Source organism: Leucoraja erinacea, chromosome 7 (assembly GCF_028641065.1).
Source record: "Leucoraja erinacea ecotype New England chromosome 7, Leri_hhj_1, whole genome shotgun sequence".
Lineage (NCBI taxonomy): Eukaryota > Metazoa > Chordata > Chondrichthyes > Rajiformes > Rajidae > Leucoraja > Leucoraja erinaceus.
Genome location: NC_073383.1, coordinates 11,174,580 through 11,195,520, shown reverse-complemented (window position 1 = coordinate 11,195,520; position 20,941 = coordinate 11,174,580). Strand labels below are relative to the sequence as shown.

At 47.6% G+C, this 20,941-nt stretch overlaps 1 protein-coding gene across 1 annotated transcript in view; it reads left to right on the top strand.

Moving 5' to 3' along the window:
* The first annotated feature begins 2,411 nt into the window (after positions 1 to 2,411).
* tmeff2a (transmembrane protein with EGF-like and two follistatin-like domains 2a) overlaps positions 2,412 to 20,941 on the top strand; it is an 86,299-nt gene continuing 67,769 nt past the window's right edge. Inside the window, exons 1-4 of the mRNA XM_055637787.1 lie at positions 2,412 to 3,130; positions 4,379 to 4,488; positions 4,697 to 4,826; positions 5,340 to 5,366. Of these exons, the coding sequence (XP_055493762.1) occupies positions 2,977 to 3,130; positions 4,379 to 4,488; positions 4,697 to 4,826; positions 5,340 to 5,366 (421 nt within the window). The 5' untranslated portion in view covers positions 2,412 to 2,976. The remainder of the gene's footprint in view (positions 3,131 to 4,378; positions 4,489 to 4,696; positions 4,827 to 5,339; positions 5,367 to 20,941) is intronic.

Sequence of the window (20,941 nt, the reverse complement as noted above, 5' to 3'; positions counted from 1 at the left end):
TTCAAAACTTTTCATCAAGGAACAAGGTTAGTTGAGCAGAAACATAGATTATGCGTGACAATGGATGGTAACTCAAAAAGTGTTCTTTGGCCCACGGTTTCTGTTTTTAGCTGATTCCAGAATGAATTATCCGCGGATATACAAAAAGACGTATTTATGAATTTTCTGTCCCCGGTACCCCGTTCCTCATTTTAAAAGGTAATTATTTCATGTAATCCAAGTTCATCGCCCTCAGAGCTTATTGTATTGTATCCAATCGGATGTTCCTTTAATTCCCCGTATCTTTGCATTTGATAATAGCGCCGGCTATTTTATTGCGAACTTTACAATTGCCAAAAGAATTGTGAATTCGTCCTCCCTATATCTAATCCGTTGTTCTCGGAATACATTGTCCTTAGAATCAGGTTCTATTTCCCCCAGAATTTACTGCCCACTGGTATCTGATCCCATGTACTTAGAATTTACTGTCCGCTGGCATCCAGCTTCAATTCCTGAGAATTTACTGTTCACTGTTATCTGATCCCATGCCCCCAAGAACTTGTTTTCCTTTGGCCGTAATACCACGTATTCGGGATTTACAATCCCCTGTTATCCCGTTCCGTGTCCTCGGAATTTACTGATGGCTGGTTGGTATCTGATCCGATGGCCTCGAAATTTACAGTTCCTAGTGTCCAGAGTGCATTCTAAGAATTTACTGTCCCCTTGCTTCTAATCCTTTGTTCTTGGAGACCTCCATGATCTTACAACCTTTGCATGGAACAATTAAGTTTTTGCCCCTTTTTCAGTTTTACATATTCAGCATTTTTTTTGTGACCAGGACCCCACCGGGTGGCTACACCGACGGCAGTTTCCTAATCATCTAATACAATTTCGCCCAGCGTTCAACGGTTAATAAGTACTTATTTCATCCACTTTCCTGGGCGGCTGGGGTTTAAAAGGCAGTGAGGTTTCGTGCGTTCTTTGCTATCTACCCCCCTCAGCGGGGGGGACTGTAACTGTACCAGTGCTGAAGATAGACACGAAAAGCTGTGTTTTAAACCAGCATCTGCGCTTCCTTCCTACACATTTCGCCTGAACCAGTGCTGACATGAGTAACATCATTTTAACTCGCTCCCTCGGTGGGAGCGAGATCCGATGAATGTTTTTTTTTTAAATCATTAATTGGTCTCCTCGCTATTGCAATGGAGAGAAATGGTGTAACTTCTGCTAATGAGAATGGCAAGGAGACGGTGTTTGAGTTTGGGCAGGGAGACTACATTGAGTCCGATGGAATCAGTGCTAATTCGGTGCAATGCAATGGGTGTAGTTTCTCAGACCCTGGGCCGGCGGAGAGGGGAAGCTCGGGGCTTCTGGCACTCCTTTCGGCAGCGGGTTCAAATGAAGCTGGAGCCGCGGAGATCCGATCCCTTTCCTCTCGGCACTACGGCCCTCTCTACCCTCCCCTCCCCTCCGCTCTCACCCCATCACTGTCCCGCATCCTGAAAATCCTGGGATCGGCGCTTGATGTTGGACGCCCCCCTCCCTCTCTCCCCTCTCAGCGCCTGGTGCGATGCCGAAGCTGGATTTCCCCCCAGCCCCACGCAGACCCAGGGATGCAAACTGATGCTGAAACCTTGTGCCCTGTCCGGGCTGCATAACCCCGAGCCGAGCCCGGATCCCAGCCGGCGATCGGATCTTCCGACCGGTCCCCCAAGCTTGGAGCCGAGTTGAGCCTGGGTTGTGCACATAATGAACTCGCTGTCCCAAGTCGAGCCGAGCCTGGATCGTTGCTGCTAATGTATTGGGGGGGGGTCTTCATGTCCCGTTCCCGACGCCTAAACCCACTTGAACACCAGTGTCCATGCACCCCGCCGACCCCGAGCCAGCAAAATGATGGATGCTGCTGCTGGGACACGCTGTCCCTGTGCTGGTCCACTCCCGGGGCCCGAGCTAAGCTAAGCCGCAGCTCACCCCGGCTCGGTGCTGATGCTGGAGTCTGTGCTGCTCTTGGTGGCTGGCTGTGCGCTGCCAGTCGCCGGTACTGGTGCCATGGAGGGGGGGGGGGGGGGGGGGGGGGGGGGGTCGGGGGCGGGTCGCTTCGCACCCCCACCCCCCCCCCCCCCCCCCCTCCCCCACGTGATGCTACACGACCCCTCCCGCCGCTCCAATCGCAGCCGAGGGATGTGTCAGAAAAAGCCGGGGCGCGCCGGGCGCCCCATCAATAACAAGTTTCCCCGGGAGCGGGCGAACGGGGTCGGTCGGTCGGTCCTGCAGACCCACATTGCAACCGGTGCACGGTGCACGGAGCCCGCTCAGTCCGGACCAGCGCATACTCACCCTGCAGCCCAGCGCCTGCAGCCCGGAGAGCAGCGAGCCAGCCCGGTGCACGGAGCACGGAGCCCGCTCAGCCCGGACCAGCGCGACTCATCCTGCTGCAGCCCGGTGCACGGAGCACGGAGCCCGGACCAGTGGCCCAGTGCAGCCCGGTGCACGGAGCCCGGAGCAGACCTGCCCATTGCAGCCGGAGCCCGGACAGCGCCAGCCTGCCCGAGTGCAGCCGGTGCCCAGAGCAGAGCGAAGCGAAGCTGTCTGTCTGCGCGATCCCAAGCTTGTAGAGGAGCGGGGGAGAGAGAAGGAGGGCACACAAGCGAGCAAGCGAGCGAGGCAGCCCCATTGGCAGTGCGGCGCAGGAGAGAGCTGCAGGCAACGAGCTGCCCAGCCCCGGTCAGCGAGAGCTGTCTTGCCCAGCCCCACTGTCAGTGTGTGTGTGTGTGAGAGAGATAGAGACGGAGCTGCAAGAGCGTATGATCCAGCCAGCCCGGGAGAGATAGAGAGAGCTGGTACTTCTGCTGCTGCTGCTGCTGCTGGGCTCTGGAGCTCACGGTGGACACATGTGGTGGCGTTGCTGCGCGCAGGATGCGTGATGTGCCCTGTGTAAGATGGTGGGGTCGGAGAACCTGCGATTGAGCCGAGGTCCGCGATCCGCCGCCTATCGTCATGGTGGAGTCCCACCCGCCAGGCTGGACACTTGCTATTGCTCCGCACTTTCTGCTGGCGATGCTGACTCTATGCACAACACTACCTGTTAATTCATCAGCCTACCCTACCTCCCTGAGTGACTGCCAGACTCCCACCGGCTGGAACTGTTCGGGTAAGGCAAGAGTCCCAACTGTGCGAGAGAGAGGGGTGTGTGATGAGGACTGGGAGCGCTTGCATTGCATACGGACGGGGTCTACTGTTTAACTCGCAGTTGTAATTGAATATTGACACTCGTGCTAAAAGTTGGCGGTGATGGGTCCAGGTGTAGCGTTGCAAAGATGTTACAGATGACACTTTATAAAAACATCAGAGGACGGGTTTCTGCCCGAATTCAGAAAAGTACATCGTGTTCCACCATCTAGGCTGCTTGAGCTGTTTACAGCATTTTTGTGTGTGTTTGCATTCAACATTTTTTTTTGAGTTTGCATTTGCGCTCAGACTCAATTTGATTTATTCTGGGCATGAGATGGGGCGGCGGTAGGAAATGTCTGCCGCAGCCCCGTGCATGCTCTTCTCCCCTTTACTGACCGAGATCCCGGAGTTGGAGAGGGTGCAAATATATTTTTTACAGCACGCCTCGGCATTGCCATCGAAAGTATCCGATCTTCCGCGGGCTGGTGTTGTTGCAATATCTTCAGCGAGCGTGCACTGGAAGAGACGGAGACTTGGGCAGAGGGCGGGGTAGCGTAGTTGCAACACCAAGACCAATGCACCCCTTTGCCCAGCACCCCATCCCTCTTCCCTTTCCCATCATTTGCTTTTCCATGGTGCAATCCCAGGAAAAACTGCAGCCAGAAAGAAAAGGCAAAACAAAGCCCGGGGCTGCCTGCAATTTCAGTCTGCGGGTTTAGACTTGCGATTTACGAAAGATTCAGGACATCAATCTTTGCAAAAAGAAGACAATCTGGCCCCTAAAATGCAGCTCCTTTTATATATGTTTGCAACTTCATGTCATTACTCAAGTTCCCGACCTGTGAATCTGTTTTCTATATTTTATTTACCTATAAATATGCATAAGCGCGTGTGCATCTCCGCGCATGCAGAGGACGTGTACTCTACATATAGATCCCTGTACATCTAATTGTTAGCCGGACTAGGGGGTGGTGCAGAGCAGATGTGCAGCAGGGGGGAGATGCAATGCAAAAAGAGAGACTGGGCTTCCCACTGAAACGGGTGTGTGCTTTATTTTGCAAAAGGCCGATTTCTTCTTGCAACACTTGTCCTCAGTGGCAGGGAGCTAGCTGCACTAGGTGGCTGCGATCGAGCGGGGTTCCCGGACGCCACTCGTGCCTCGTCTGAGGTTTCCCTCCCTCCAGTCCTCCTCTCTCACTTGCCATCCCCTCTCTTCTGCTTTGTCAAGGTTTCGACGACAGGGAGCACGACCTGTTCCTCTGCGACGTGAATACCTGTCAGTTCGGCGGGGAGTGCTTGCGGATCGGGGAGACCATCACCTGTGACTGCCAGCTGAAGGTAAGAAGGGGCTGCCCTTCCTTTGGTCCGGGTGCTGGCTGCTGGCTGCTGGCTGCTGGCTGCTGGCTGCTGGCTGCTGGCTGCTGGCTGCTGGCTGCTGGCTGCTGGCTGCTGGCGGCCGGGATACACGTAGCCTGTGGGGTGGATCTTGCAGAAAAGTCCCGGCGTGTCCGCCCCGGATCTTAACGGCGATTCCGTTTCTTTTTAGTGCAGCACCGACTATATGCCAGTGTGCGGATCCAATGGCAACACCTACCAGAACGAGTGCTACCTGCGACAGGCTGCCTGTAAGCAGCAGAGCGAAATCAAGGCGATGGGAGAAGGATCTTGTTCCAACGGTATGAACGCCGCGATATGTTCTGCAACTGAGTGCTGCGTGTGAGTGAATGAATGAGAGACAGACACACACACAGCGAGCGAGAGAGAGAGAAAGCGCCTTCAACCTCTTGTCTGTCACATCATTAAAATAAAGCTGAGAATTACCAATTGGGAGTCTGTGTGCAAGGGTTTCTAACCTAATCAGCCGTAGACAACGGGGACTGCTCGTTATCGCGTATCAAAGCTATTATTGAAGCACATTGAACGGAAATGGGAATTAGGAGCACCCGGGACTGGACACTTAATCGCCATCCCAGCCACAATGAAAATACGTTCGTGTTACTTACAAAGTGTCATGGGCCGACTTGCGCATTTGTCTATCAGCTTGGGTCTCCCTCAGGACTTAATACAGACGGCATCAATAGATTTTAGCTGTAGACCACAACCTGTGTTGCGAAGATGACAAGTTAAAAAAATATATAAATCATTCTTTATGCTATTGTGCCTTCTAATGAGATCTTGTCTCTCTACAGATATGGGATCAGGTTCTGGGGGTGGAGGTAAGTGCTTTTTGCAAATGTATTTATAATCTAATCATAGTACTGTGGTTATGGAAGCTGCCATGACATCTGCAAATGATGCATTCTACGATATAGGCATCTCAAGTTGTTTTTCCTCCTACACAATCTTCTCTTTATTTTCCTGCAGATTCTATTTGTTCTTTGGCAGCTTCCTTTTGCTATTGGGCATAAACATTTTGTACTGCATGTTTGTACTCTGCAACAGTGGCGCTGTGTAAATGTGTGGAGAGGAATGAACTCGAATGGCAGAGTTCTGCTTTCCTTAATGCTCGGGTGTCGAGCACCCAAAATTAAAGTGGAGGAAGGATGCGTGCACAATTAGGATAATTCCTAATGGCGTGCACAACACTTGGAAGTTAACCCTTGGCTTTCTAGTTGAGAGGAAGCCATTCTACCAGTCAGTTGCAGTCCAGTAAACGTATTTCATTAAGCAAGCGGGAAAAAAATAGCATGTAAAACTGCTCTTGCTGAACATGGTGAATTGTAGGAATTCAGATTGAACTGGAGTTGTTTGGTCACTGGAACATATTTGCTCCATTTCCTATTACTTGGCAATATTAACATGATGGTACGAGAGTGCTGTCATGAAGCTAGACAGCAAGAAACAAGCCTTTGATCTATTGTTCCTCTGCTGCTTTTTAGCAATTCAGTTAATTCTACCTTCACGTTAGAATGATCATAGTACCCAATATTTTGACAACAGGGGATATTTAGTTCGAGCACTAACTTGCATTGGACGCACATAATGTTTCATTTTTTTTAAATGGAACATAACACAGCTCCGTGTAAGAAAGAACTGCAGATGCTGGTTATACACCGAAGATAGACAAAATGCTGGGACAGGCAGCATCTCTGGAGAGAAGGAATGGGTGACGTTTCAGGTCGAGACCCTTCTTCGGACATCTGAAGAAGGGTCTTGATCTGAAACGTCACCATAACACAACTATGCCGAGCTGCACTCGCCAATAGACATTTAAAATCATATGACATTTTGCTGGCTTAAATATTGATGGGTCTCTTTGTTTTTCGTGCATGTGAACTTTGAGCATCTGATTGTGAGCAGATATACACGCATTTGAAGCTGATAGGACAAATGAGAAATGAATTTCTAAGCTCAATTATAGAGATACAGACTAGAAATCATCTACAAACAAATTCTGCTTAACGCATTCGTATTAAAGGTCAGTGAAGATTGACTAGCCTTTGTACAAGCATTTCAGTTACAGCACAAGCTTCATTATTTGCCTTCTGATGACATACATTGGTGGTGTTTTTTTCTTGCACAAAGAGCTAATAATGTTAACGTTTTCAAGTGATTTTTGATTATTTCTTCTCTGATATATTTGGGAGGGTAATCTAAAAGTTTGTATGTGATGCAATAGACATGTTGAAACTGTTCTACTTTGAAGGTAATAAAATAACTATGGTTAGAAATATAAAATGATAATGCCAATAATGGATTCAATAGAAACATCTTTGTACATAGAAGGGAAAATGTGGATCATGGTGTTGTATAGAACCTTTGTATGTATGTATGGGGAGTTAATTAGTAAAGTATATAATGGGGAAAGGATTCAATGGTTATATGAAAGATAGTGAGCTGGTTTTGTTTATCTAGAATATAGGCAATGACAGACCAGTCAAATAGTCTGTTTCGGTGTGATATGTGAAAATGAATATTTAGTTTTCATTTTAAGTAAGTTTCCTACAACGTTATTTCATTTGTGGAACAGTAAAATTACAAAAAAAAACTGCAGAAGCAATTGGGATAATCTTTTAACAGTCTTCAAGCAGCTGTTGAACCTCAGTTGTCATTAAGTGTTTAAAAGGTTAATAACTCGGTTGTGAAATAGCTGCATAAATTAGGTGATAAGGTCTTTTTCTGGATGCAAGCCTCGTGCTTTGCATAATAGAAAAACGAAAGGGTTTGGTTGGGACTAGATAGCCCCTTCAAACATATAAAAATGTAGTTATATTAAATTAATTCTAAGGCATACGATCAAGTTTATATGGCTTTTGTAGCTGATGGTCTGCTCTATTCTGCAGCATTTCCACTTGCATCTTTTGAAATCTACCTCCAGTCTTGTGCAGGCTAGAAAACAGCCAAGAATCCACCATTTTTGTACATGTTGGTAAAAGTTCTACATTTTTACCAACTTTAGTCTATATTGCCTTGTTATTATCCCGACCTACACAGGCACACTTCAATCTTCCTGTCCCATCAAAATGTTAATTGAGTATAAAGGGCTGGTCCCACGAGCATGCGACTCCATGCGGCAAGCGCGACCTAAAGGGCCTGTCCCAGGAGCATGTGACTGCATGCGGCAAGCACGACCAAACTAGAAGCGGGAGCCGCGCGGAGGTCGAGTGAGTGACATGAAGTTCGAGCGAAGTCCGCGGGAAGTTCGCGCGTGACGTACGGTGTCGAGGCGGTGCGTACGCGTCGAGGCGGCTGCGTGCCTGCAGGCCGTTGGCGCGCGGAATTTTTGTACACGGTCAGTTTTTCGGAGCCCCGCACGATGTCGGGACCAGCTCCGCACAACTCCATACGGCTCCAGCGATCGAAGTGGGACCGGCCCCGAGAGGCCATACGGCTCAAGCGACCACGTTAGGTTGCGCTTGCCGCATGGAGTCGCATGCTCGTGGGACAGGCCCTTAAGGATAGTGAGAAAGGCAGAAATCTGTAAATATGGCCTTCAAGCTGTGTTGGTACCCAGAGTTTAGTGGCTCTGCTGCCAGTGCTGAGTTTATAAAGCATCCATAATGCTGATCAGCCACTTGCTTCACCCATCCTGTTTTGAACGGTGCTAAAATGCCTTTTGATCCATGCTACAAGAAGTAGTGTGGAGGAAGGAACTGCAGATGCTGGTTTAAAGCGAAGATAGACACAAAAAGCTGGTGTAACGCAGTGGGTCAAACAGCATCTCTGGGGGAAAGGAATAGATGTCATTTCGGGTCGAGACCCTTCTTCAGACTGAGAGTCAGGGGAAAGGGAAATGAGAGATATAGGTCATGGCCTGCTTCAATTAACTTGGTACCTTTACACATTTAAAAAGCATTTGGATGAACAAATGAATCGCTGAAGGATTGAAGGCCATAGACCAAGTGCTAGTAAATTTGATTAGTATAGATAGGTATTTGATGGCCGGCAAAGATATGGTGACTTAAGAGCTTGCTCCTATGTTATATGGCTCTGACTCTGTGGAATCAGACAAGTATCCACAGTGTGAGGTGAGGCAACAACATCGATATTTGTGTTAGTTCTGTGGTATTCAATTTTATTGACTAAAACCAGAATAAACATTTTGGAAGTTAAATTAAAAAGCTTGCAAGGAGGCGGGGGGGGGGGTATTTTGTTTAGTAAGTTATTATCTATCCTTTCCTGCAATAATGGTGCAAGTAAATTTAGTATTACCTTTAGTATTACTAAGAGCTGGAAGGCAGATTGTTATCTGAATGGTGTCATTAGGAAAAGGGGAAGTACAAGATCTGGGGGTCCTTGTTCATCAGTCACTGAAAGTCAGCATGCAGGTACAGCAGGTGAAGAAAGCTAATGGCATGTTGGCCTTCATAACAAGAGGAGTTGAGTATAGGAGCAAATAGGTCCTTCTGCTGTTGTACAGAGCCCTAGTGAGACCACACCTGGAGTATTGTGTGCAGTTTTAGTCTCCAAATCTGAGGAAGGACATTCTTGCTATTGTGGGAGTGCAGCGAGGGTTCAAAAGGTTAATTCCCGGGATGGCTGGACTGTCATATGCTGAAAGAATGGAGCGACTCGGCTTGTATGCACTGGAATTTAGAAGGATGAGAGGAGATCTTATTGAAACATATAAGATTATTAAGGGGTTGGTCACGCTAGAGGCAGGAAACATGTCCCCGATGTTGGGGGAGTCCAGAACCAGGGGCCACCGTTTAAGAATAAGGGGTTGGCCATTTAGAACGGAGATGAGGAAAACCTTTTTCACCGTGAGAGTTGTGAATCTGGAATTCTCTGCCTCAAAAGGCAGTGGAGGCCAATTTTCTGGATGCTTTCAAGAGAGAGTTAGATAAAGCTTAAATATAGCAGAGTCAGGGATATGGGGAGAAGGCAGGAACGGGATACTAATTGTGGATGATCAGCTATGATCACAGTGAATGGCCGATTGAGGGGGGGTGGGGGGGGGGGTCACAAATAGAAATGTGAAGATGAGAAGACTCTAAAGGTTAGGCAGTGGATGGGTGGGCAGCCATTTCAGAGAGCTAATGTGGGCACGGAGGGCCAATTAACCTTTTCCCTCAGTCCTTAATGGTTCTGCGATACAAAGTTACTGTTGTAATGAAAGCAGCGGAACAGTGTTAGGAATATGCTAATATGGGTATATCAGGATTAATATGAAAATACTGCATTACATCTCGCTGAAAGATTTGAGTTGCCATGTATACTCTCAGAAAAGGAGCAAATTGACCACATAAATTTGCTGTATTGTAACACCAAATAAAACAAGTTAAATGTCTTGCAATGTGTCATTTCTATTTTTGTCATTTTTATTTAGTTATAATAAATTAGAATACTGATACCAAAGCAGGGAAAATTCACATAGATCAGTCCTGATTTTCACTACCCATATTATGTTTTTATCCGCATTTTCCTATTTTTCCGGGATTTTCCTGAGAACATTTAAGATGATCGTGGAATCTTGCAAAGGAGAGAAAGGTCGGTTGGACCATCATGTCTGCTCTAAAAGAGCTGTTGCATTTGTCCAGCTGTTGCATTTTTCCCATAATTCAGCATTATTTTCCTTTGAAATTAGATGCAGACAATATCACGTTTGAAAGTTGCCTTTGTATCTGTTGCCTTCTGGTGTAATTTATTACTCCGAGAGAATATTCCCTGACACCAATGCTTCTTCTGTGGATTTTCCTAGATCCTTGCGTACTTTAGTTCCCTCCTGGCAATGCAAGCTAGTTCTCCTATTTTCGTAATCTTGAAACTGTCTCTTATTCTTGACTGCTTTAGTTTGTCTTTAGTTTTTTTTTGTATGACTGCAATTGTTCAGTCTTGGTTTCATTCTGGGAAATCCCCTCTAAACTCTTCCCGGATTCTTGCCCTTCTTATGCCCCTGTCCCACTTAGAAAACCTGAACAGAAACCTCTGGAGACTTTGCGCCCCACCCAAGGTTTCCGTGCGGTTCCCGGAGGTTGCTGGTGGTTTCCGGAGGTTGCAGGTAGTGGAAGCAGGTAGGGAGACTGACAAAAACCTCCGGGAATCGCACATAAAACCTTGGGTGGGGCGCAAAGTCTCCAGAGGTTTCCGTTCAAGTTTCCTAAGTGGGACAGGGGCATTAGTATATGTCGCCCAACATTTAACACAATTCTCTAGTCAAGGCCTTGCCAGTCATTTTATAAATACTTAACAAGCAAAACGATGTTTCCTTGGGCTGAAAATTATAATGGCAATATTAAGGTCCTGACACATTAATACTTGCCTATGTGATTACTTAGGTCTTTGTTCCTGGCCCTTTAATTTAAACTGTGTAGTTATGTATCCATTCTTCTTCCCAAAAGTGCATCACTTCACACATCTCTGCATTAAATTTCATCTACATATGTCTGCCCATTTCACCAGCTGATTGTGTCTTCCTGAGAGCTGTCATTTGTTTGTTCAGTGTTTCTAAGCTTTCAAAGATGCCACAATCCCTAAAATCATTACTATAATTATCTTAGGTACTGCGACAATCCAAAATGTTTTAAATATAAATGAAAAAGTGTGACAAGCCTAATACTATATGGCATCTTTTTGTTTCCCTCTCGGATGAAACAAAAGGGTTCACCACAACCTTGTTTTTTTTCTCTGGACCAATTTAATATCCACGGTGCTTTGTCTCTTTAATCCCATAGATTTAAATTTTGATATCAGAACCCTTTCAACATATATATGCACAAGTACCACCAACAACCTTTTCCATTAGCACATCAAAGCTTTATTTAATGCAACCATGCTGGCTGCTATTCATTAACACAAGTGATTTTTATTTTTGATTTGTTTTTTTTCTTACACCAGCAAACTGAGCTCTAGTTCATCCCTCTCCCATTTCTCAAACAGGAATGTAACATGTGCAACCTTCCAGCCATCTTACACCACTCCCATGTCCATCCAAGTAGGATTGAAGGATTGTGGCCAGATCCACCCATGCTCACCTCAAAATCCTAGGATGCTCACCATCTGGACCAGGTGACCTTTCAACTTTTAAGCACTGCCAACTTTTAAATTAATTTCTATCCCTATCACACTTTTTTTCAACCTCCTTCATTTTGATTTGCTCACATTGTTTGCAAAATCAGGTACTCAAGTATTAATTCACTCCCTGACCCATGCCTTCCCCACAAATATTGCGTTCCATCCTTTGGCTAACATTTTTTACCTTTTTCGGTTGTGTTGTAACTTCCTGGTCAACAGACTATGTTGAAGAGAGGATAGGTGCGGTGAAGTGTGTGTGTGAATTAGTCAGTGAACAATACGGTGGCGCAGCGGTAGAGTTGCTGCCTTACAGCGCCAGAGACCCAGGTTCGATCCTGACAACGGGTGCTGTCTGTATGGAGTTTGTACGTTCTCCCCGTGACCTGCATGGGTTTTCTCCGGGTGCTCCGGGTTCCTCGTACACGTTTTCAGGTTAATTGGCTTGGTAAAATTGTAATCTCTAGTGTGTGTAGGATAGTGTTAAGGTCCTGTCCCACGTGCATGCGACCTGCATGCAGCAAGCGCGACCTAAAGGGCTGGTCGCACCAGCATGCGACCTGCATGCAGCAAGCGCGACCAAACCAGAAGCGGGGGCCGCACAGAGGTCGAGTGAGTGAAATGAAATTCGAGCGAAGTCCGCCGGAAGTTCGCGCGTGACGTACGCCGTCGAGGTGGCTGCGGGCCGGAAGGCCGTTGCCGCGTGCGGCGGAATTTTTAAACACGGTCAGTTTTTCTGAGCCCCGTGCGTTGTCGGGACCAGCTCCACACAACTCCATACGGCTCCGGCGATCAAAGTGGGACCAGCCCTGCGAGGCCGTACGGCTCAAGCGACCACGTAAAGTCGCGCTTGCCGCATGCAGGCGCATGCTGGTGCGACCGGCCCTTTAGGTGGCGCTTGCCGCATGGAGTCACATGTTCGTGGGACAGGTCCTTTAGCGTGCCGAGATCACTCATTAGCCCAGACTCAGTGGGCCGAAGCGTGTCTCTATACTAAACTAAACTAGGTGAAGCTTTCAGCCATGTGTTTATCAAAACCACTTTATTCCAGTCAATTGTGACATATCCTGGCAGTCGTGTCTCTGAATCAGAAGGTTGTGGGTTCAAGTCTCACTTCAGCAACTTAAGCACAAACATTGAGGTTAGCTCTCCAATCCAATACCCGAATGAGGGCTGCATCAAACTAAGACCGTGTCTCCGGCAGCATGTGGGATTAAAATACGAAGCAGAGCAGAGGAGTTTTGTTGGCCAATATTTACCTCTCACTCAATATCACACAAACAGACCTTCTGGTCATTATCACTTTGCTACTTGTCAGAGCTTACTGAGTGCTACTTTTCGTATATGACTAAAGTGATTCCTCTTCAAAAGTCCAAAAATAACTATAAAGGCTTTTTTTTATAATTGTTAGTCCTTTTCCTCTTTCAATTAAACCAGTATCATATTTCTGTATTTCTTAACAAAAACCAAATCAGGTATAATAACGGTGCATACATCTCAATTTTGATGGGTTTCGGCCCGAAACGTTGCCTGTTTCCTTCGCTCCATAGATGCTGCTGCATCCGCTGAGTTTCTCCAGCTTTTTTGTGTACCTTCAATTTTGACTTCACTGTTCAATGGCATGTGGAAGCATAACATTTAATTGAATTTGGAAGTGTCTGCACAATGTTAAGAAGGCAGAACATGCACTTAAATACAATAAGGTGCTGAATCTTTATCACCTGGACAGTGTTAGTTCATGTCTATAATATCACACAGGCTCTTCACAAAATGTATGAGGCTGCACAGTTTGACCCCTCTACAGAGAGGAATTCACTCATTTTGAAGGTTCTTTGTGAACATGTGTCTCCCTTGTTCTCGCTCACATACTTGGACTTGGCGAGTGAGGTTTCACTTTCTGGACATTTGGTTCCTTGCAAAGTACTAATGAGCAACGGCAGTTGGCGTTTGTAGGTAGTGTGCTTCGGAGGGCGTAACAGTGCAAACTCTCCTTAAGTAGGTATTGATGCTTATCCGGGTTGTGGATGGTAGTACAGGTGCACAACCTTTTATCCGGTGTTCCAGAAACCGAAAAGCTCCGAAAACCGGCCATTTTTTCCAGATGTCGTCTGCGCACCAAAGCTCGCGTTTGGCGCCAAACTTGACCCAAAATGACCCACGGTCAACCCAGGTCTGTACTACTGTAGCGGCTGCCTCCTCCCTGGAGACCGGGAGACGCTTAAACATCTGTAAATCATTGCTTAAATGTTAGTCAGTTAGTTTGGAGGGCTTTTATGTGAAGGGGGGTGAAGGGGGTAAACTTTAATTCTTAGTCCCCTACCTGGTCGGAGAGGCGGGGAGCGGTCAATGCCTTACCGGGTCGCTGTGCAGTAAGCTCCGCAGCGCTGTGGCCGGTCTGGCCGCGGGCGGCGCCGGTTGTAGCTCCGACCCCGGCAACTCTACCCCTGGCTGCGAGGCGCTCCAAATCCAGCGCGGCCCGCGGCCGGACGTCCCAGCTCCGAGAATGTCGGGAGTCGGCGGCGTCGCGAGCAATGCCTTACCGGGTCGCCGTGCGGCAAGCTCCGGAGCGCTGTGGCCGCCGACACACAACATCGCGGAGCGTCGCTGGATTTGGAGCCGCGCAGCCAGGGGTAGAGTTGCCGGGGTCGGAGCTCCAACCGGCGCCGCCCGCGGCCGGACGGAGCCCCCAGCTCCGCGGCTCCAAATCCAGCGACGCTCCGCGAATGTTGGAAGAAGGCGGCCACAGCGCTCCGGAGCTTGCCGCACGGCGACCCGGTAAGGCATTGCTCGCGACGCCGCCGACTCCCGACATTCTCGGAGCTGGGACGTCCGGCCGCGGGCCGCGCTGAATTTGGAGCGCCTCGCAGCCAGGGGTAGAGTTGCCGGGGTCGGAGCTCCAACCGGCGCCGCCCGCGGCCGGACGGAGCCCCCAGCTCCGCGAGGTTGGGAGTCGCCGACCAGGTAGGTAGGGGACTAAGAATTAAAGTTTCCCCCTTCACCCCTACACCACCACCACCACATAAAATCCCTCCAAACTAACTGACTAACATTTATGCAATGATTCTCCCGGTCTCCGGGGAAGAGGCAGCTGCTCCAGACCTTTCAAGCCGCCCGCGCTACCTACGTAATCTACGCTAAAAATCTTCCATTCTGAAATCCGAAAATGTCCGAAATCCGACAAGTGTCTGGTCCCAAGGCTTTCGGATAAAAGGTTGTGCACCTGTATTGATAAACAGGAGACCACCAGAAAAGAATGCGTGAGGCAGCAGGTGTTACAGATGCACTGTGGATCAATAGTCAACAGTTTTCAGGTTCCTGTACCTTCTTCCCGATGGCAGGGGTAACGATAAGTGTGCGTGGCCCAGGGTGGTGTGGGTCCATGATGATGCTGGCTGCTTCGAGCGATACAATTTCTCCCAATGTGGGTCGCGTCATGTCACTGGCTTTCGCAATGTCTCTTCATCAGCTAAGATAGTGACACCAGAATGGGAAGTACCTTAATGAGGCCAGCAAATGTATGCAGATCTTCAAAGGATTTACACCCTATGAATGTTATCTTGAATATAATGCATACAGTCCTTCCCTTGGCTCTTCAAAGGTCCCACTGATTTGCAGCATAATATTCAGAGCGTATTTCTTGCCGGAAGATATGAGAGCCTTGTCTCAAGAGGAAAAGTCCAGGTCAGGCCCATAGAATGAAAACGGAGGAATGCACTCAATTGCCTATCTTCCATCAGGACAATGACCTGTGCAGCCGGCTTCTACCTCAACAGACGTTGCACAGAAGAGGCAGGATGAAAAGTAAAGAATTGTTCTTGTGTGAGGATGTTTTATGAAAAACACAAAGTGCTTGAGGCACTCAGTGGGTAATGCAACATCTGTGGAGAAAATGAACAGATGATGTTTTGGGTCAGGACCCTTCCACAGATGTTGCCTGACCCGCTGAGTTGTTGCAACGCTTTATGTTTTGCTCAAGATTCCAGCAACCGCAGCTCTTTGTGTCTCCAGGGTATTTTATGTGTAATGGGCGTTTTAATTCATATTAGGAATTTCAAGAGGATTACGTTTATTCTTTAGCCTCGCAAAAATATTTTTGACACCACATTCTCATACGATCATAAGTGGTAGGAGCAGAATTAGGGCATTCGGCCCATCAAGTCTGCTCTGTCATTCAATTATCGCTGATCTATCTCTCCCTCCTAACTCTATTCTCCTGCCTTCTCCCCATAACCTCTGATACCTGCACTAATCCAAGAAACCTGAGAAAAAGTATGCATATTACTAACTCAAGAGTGAGTTAGATTTAGCTCTTCAGGCAAAAGGAATCAAGGGATATGGGGAAAGGAGCAGGAACAAGGGATTGGTTTTAGATGATCAGCCATGATCATATTGAATGGTGATGCTTTTTTTCGAAGGGCCGAATAGCCTACTACACCCATTCCTTCTCTCCAGAGATGCCGCCTGTCCCGCTGAGTTACTCCACCATTTTGTGTCTACCCTATTTTTCTATGTTTCTATATTTACTTTCAGGTCTTATAAATGTTAACTTGTGTATAATGGAGGATATCAAATGATGCTGAACATTGGAAGGGGAATAAGGATATTTGCAGGATAGGGTTGTGGAAGGCGGTGGGAGGCTTTCGTGAGTCATGCATCAATAAGGACATTATGGGCATCCCAGTCTCTGATGGGCTCTGCTCCTCTTGTAATGCATACGTCACTTTGCATCCGATGATGGCCTGTCCTCTCCAATATATGACTCCTCAGTGTCTAACCCCCACTGTAGCCCTTTGTTACACAGAATGCTGCACAGCGGTGTTGTGTTGGAGCCCCTGACGGTTGCAGATGAAGTCACCTGCAAATCTGTAAAATAATCTGTACCACCTCCCAGGCATGTCAGTGGATTACACAACAAGACATAACATCTGTCATGCAGGTTTGGTTGTACTGTTTATTGGTTGGACTACTCACATCTATCCTTGGTTATGCAGTGTAGGCTACATCACTTGTCTCCAATCAGCTAGCAGCACTTCTGCTGGGAAGTACGGGTGGGATCCCTTGCAAATGATGATCACTCATGGATCATTGTGGGGTGGGAGGGGCTTTGATTGTCACATATTGATGACACCCTACCCCTGTGACAAAGCAGAGCTGCACATGTTGAACTTTATCCTGTCTGTCACTCAGTCATCCAGTCTGAGTAAGGGTCCCGGCCCGAAACACTATCTATCCTTTTCCTCCACAGATACTACCTGACTCGCTAAACTAAACCTTTTAGTTTAAAGATACAGCATGGAAACAGGCCCTTCGGCCCACCGAGTCCGCACCGACCAGCGGTCCCTGCACACTAGGGACTGTTTTACATTTATACCAAGCCAATTAACCTACAAACCTGTACGTCTTTGGAGTGTGGGAGGAAACTGAAGATCGCTGAGAAAATCCACCCGGTCACAGGGAGAAAATAAAACTCCGTACAGACAGCACCCATAAACGTAGAAAATAGGTGCAGGAGTAGGCCATTTGGCCCTTCGAGCCAGCACCGCCATTCAATGTGATCATGGCTGATCATCCAAAATTAGTACCCCATTCCTGTTTTCTCCCCATATCCCATGATTCCATTAGCCCTAAGAGCTATATCTAACTCTCTATTGAAAACATCCAGTGCCTTCTGTGGCAGAGATTTCCACAGATTCACAACTCTCTGGGTAAAAAAGCTTTTCCTCATCAGTCCTAAATGGCCTACCCCTTATTCTTACACTGTGACCCCTGGTTCTGGACTCCCCCAACATCGGGAACATTTTCCCTGCATTTAGCCTGTCCAAACCCTTAAGAATTTTATATGTTTCTATAAGGTCCCCTTCCAAATTCCAGTGAATATAAGCCCAGTCGATCCATTCATTCATCATATGTCAGTCCCGTCATAGAAACATAGAAATTAGGTGCAGGAGTAGGCCATTCGGTCGAGCCTGCACCGCCATTCAATATGATCATGGCTGATCATCCAACTCAGTATCCCGTACCTGCCTTCTCTCTCTATACCCCCTGATCCCTTTAGCCACAAGGGCCATCTAACTCCCTCTTAAATATAGCCAATGAACTGGCCTCAACTACCCTCTGTGGCAGAGAGTTCCAGAGATTCACCACTCTCTGTTTGAAAAATGTTTTTCTCATCTCGGTTTTAAAGGATTTCCCCCTTATCCCGGGAATTAACCTGGTGAACCTACGCTGCACTCCCCCAACAGCAAGAATGTCCTTCGTCAAATTAGGAGACCAAAACTGCGCACAATACTGCAGGTGTGGTCTCACCACGGCCCTGTACAACTGCAGTAGGACCTCCTTGCACCTTCCATTTCATTATTTTCTAAAATATTTTACAGTCAGTAAAATAGTTATGAAGTATATCATTACTGAGGTGCAGAAAGTGTGGGAGCTACTGTGCATATAGCAAGCTCACACAAGAGCAGGATTGAACCCGGTTCTCTGGTGCTGTAAGCGCTGTAAGGCAGCACTCTACCGCTGCGCCACCTTGCCGCCCCCCACCACTTTGTTTGCTTGTCCACAATAGAAACATGGGAGACTTAATAGCTGGCAGTAGATCCATCAATAGTTGCAGATGATCCATCTGTTACCTGCCATGTGCATTGGTGCAAGTCTGACACCAATATTCTACATCTGTCCCTAGCTAAGCCCTGGAAGGATACTGATGCAGAGCAGTTATGGATGGTGGGCATTTTGACAGCAATCTGTGAGGTGTGGCCACAAAGGACGAACAGGCAGCACGTCATGTTCTAATGTTCTGCAAATATCACTTGATATGACATCCTGAGGCTGGCAATCAGACTTATCAAAGCGGTCAGACACAAAAAGCTGGAGTAACTCAAAGGGGTCAGGCAGCATCTCTGTGGAAAAGGAATAAGTAACGTTTCAGGTCGAGAACCATCTTCAGACTGAGAGTCAGGGGAAAGGGAACCAAGAGATATAGAAGGTAGATAGAACAATTGAATGAAAGATATGCTGATCCAGAAAAGGCAGAGCGCACAATGGTACACTGTTGGCTGTGAGGAAAGTGATAGTTTGGGGTGGCGGCGCTGCCTTAGCAGCTGCGGCTCGCCTGCAGTTCCTGTTCTTTCTTTTCTTTGTTGTTTTCTTGTCCTGTTTTAGCTTGTTAATTTGAATTATTAGGTTGTGTATGTGTGGGTGGGGTTGGGGGGGAGAAACGTGTTTTCGTCTCTTCCTTCGGGGAGATGCAACTTTTCTTGTCGTATCCCCCGTCTCCGTCTCCGTCTGCGCTGAGGCCTAATGGCGGAGCTGGCGGCCTCCAACTGCGACCGACCTCGAGGCTCCGGAGGCAGAGCCAGCCAGGACTTACCAGCGCGAGGCTGGCCGACTTCAGGGCTGTGGCGGGTTCCGGCGGCGGCGACCCGACTTCGGAGGCTCGGCCCAGTAGACGACATCGTCGGGAGCTCGCAGGTCACAGGTTGGTGACCTGTTTTTCCGGAGCTCCCGCGGCAACAGCTTCGTCCGCTGAACTAGAGGGCGACAGCTTCGACCACCCCGGGCCGCGGAGTTTGAACCGGCCCGTTCGCGGAGCACGGTTGAGCCGCGGGACTTACTTATCATCACCTGGTGGGGTCACAACATCGGAGGCCTGGATCGCCTCAGCGCAGAGGGAGAACAAGGAGGGAAGGGACAAAGACTTAAGATTTTTGCCTTCCATCACTGTGAGGAAGTGTCTGGTGAACTCACTGTGGTGGATGTTAAATTTGTGTTTATTGTGTGTTTTGTTATTTTTATTATATGTATGACTGCAAGGCAACAAAATTTCGTTCAGACCGAAAGGTCTGAATGACAATAAAGTTTCCAAGATTCCAAGATAACGAGTGATACAAACGATGAAACTCAGCAGGACAGCAGTGAAGCTAATATGATGACTGGGGTGGGAGAGGGACAGAGAGAGAGGGGGTACTTTGAAGATAAATCTTATCCAGGTGGTTATCACCTGCTGACATGGCTTCTGATGAGCTCCATCTCTCTACTGATGTCCTCTCCCCCTGTGCAGATGGATTTATATGAGGAACAGCTTGTTGCTGTTTTGGAGGCTCTTGGTGTTGTAGATTGTTGTCCTGTGGAAGCACCTCAGAGCACCCGAGGTGGTGTGGCGGTTGAGAGCTCAAAAACCAATGGACATGAGCCCACCTTCAAGGTCAACAAAGTTTACAAACTTGGTTGCAAATGGAGTGACCATTTTTCAAGCTAGCTGCACAGTTTCCTGATACAAATTCTGTAAATAATGCATTTCACAGATTCATCCAAGTGGCAGCTATGAGGCCGGAGTATTTATGACAGCTTTTCTATCCTTCCCAGCCCTAACCCGACCTGATTACTTTCACCTTTATTGTACCAGCGAGTTCCAGAGAACTTTGGCAACGTGTGCACGTGGTTAACTTCCCAGACTCGTATAAATATGCTTGTAATGAGCGATGACTGTTTTGAAAGTACCTGCCCACCTCTCCCATGCAGGTTTCTTAAAATATAGCCTGATAGACGTTACTTTTCCAATCTGTTGTCACATTTGATGTATTTGATCTGCCACCACTTGCTGAAATTAAAATTACCACTGGTATGTTTTTAAACGCGTTTCAGTGCTCCCTTTTGTTATCTGCTGATGTAACCTCATTCATTCCCCGTGCTCCTAATTTTCTTTACAGTTTGCTTCAGGCGGTACGGTAGCGCAGCGGTAGAGCTGCTGCCTTACAACGAATACAGCGCCGGAGACCCGGGTTCGATCCCGACTACAGGTGCTGTCTGTTTGGACTTTTTACGTTCTCCCCGTGACCTGCGTGGGTTTTCTCCGAGATCTTCGGTTTCCTTCCACACTCCAAAGACGTACCGGTTTGTAGGTTAATTGGCTTGGTAAATGTAAAAATTGTCCCTGGTGGGTGTAGGATGGTGTTAATTTGCGGGGATCACTGGTCGGCGCGGACCCGGTGGGCCGAAGGGCCTGTTTCCGCGCTGTATCTCTAAAACTAAAAACTAAGTAAAGCTCTGCCTCCCTCAATTCGCGACTAGGTGTGAATCCCACATTTATCCTGAGCCTTTTTTAATGTTTAATTTGAACCAATTTATTTCCTCATACGAGGACCTGTTGCTTTGGATGGCTTTTATTTCTTCCTCAAGAAATGTTTGCAGTGGGTACCTAATCAACTTTCTTAAACGTCTCCCATTACTGTTTGACTTGTCACTCATTCAAAGATAAGCCTATATCATTTAAGTGCCTTCACTTTTGACTCTTGTCTCTTTCCGCAAGCGCTCCACACTTAATGATATTGTGACCATTCGT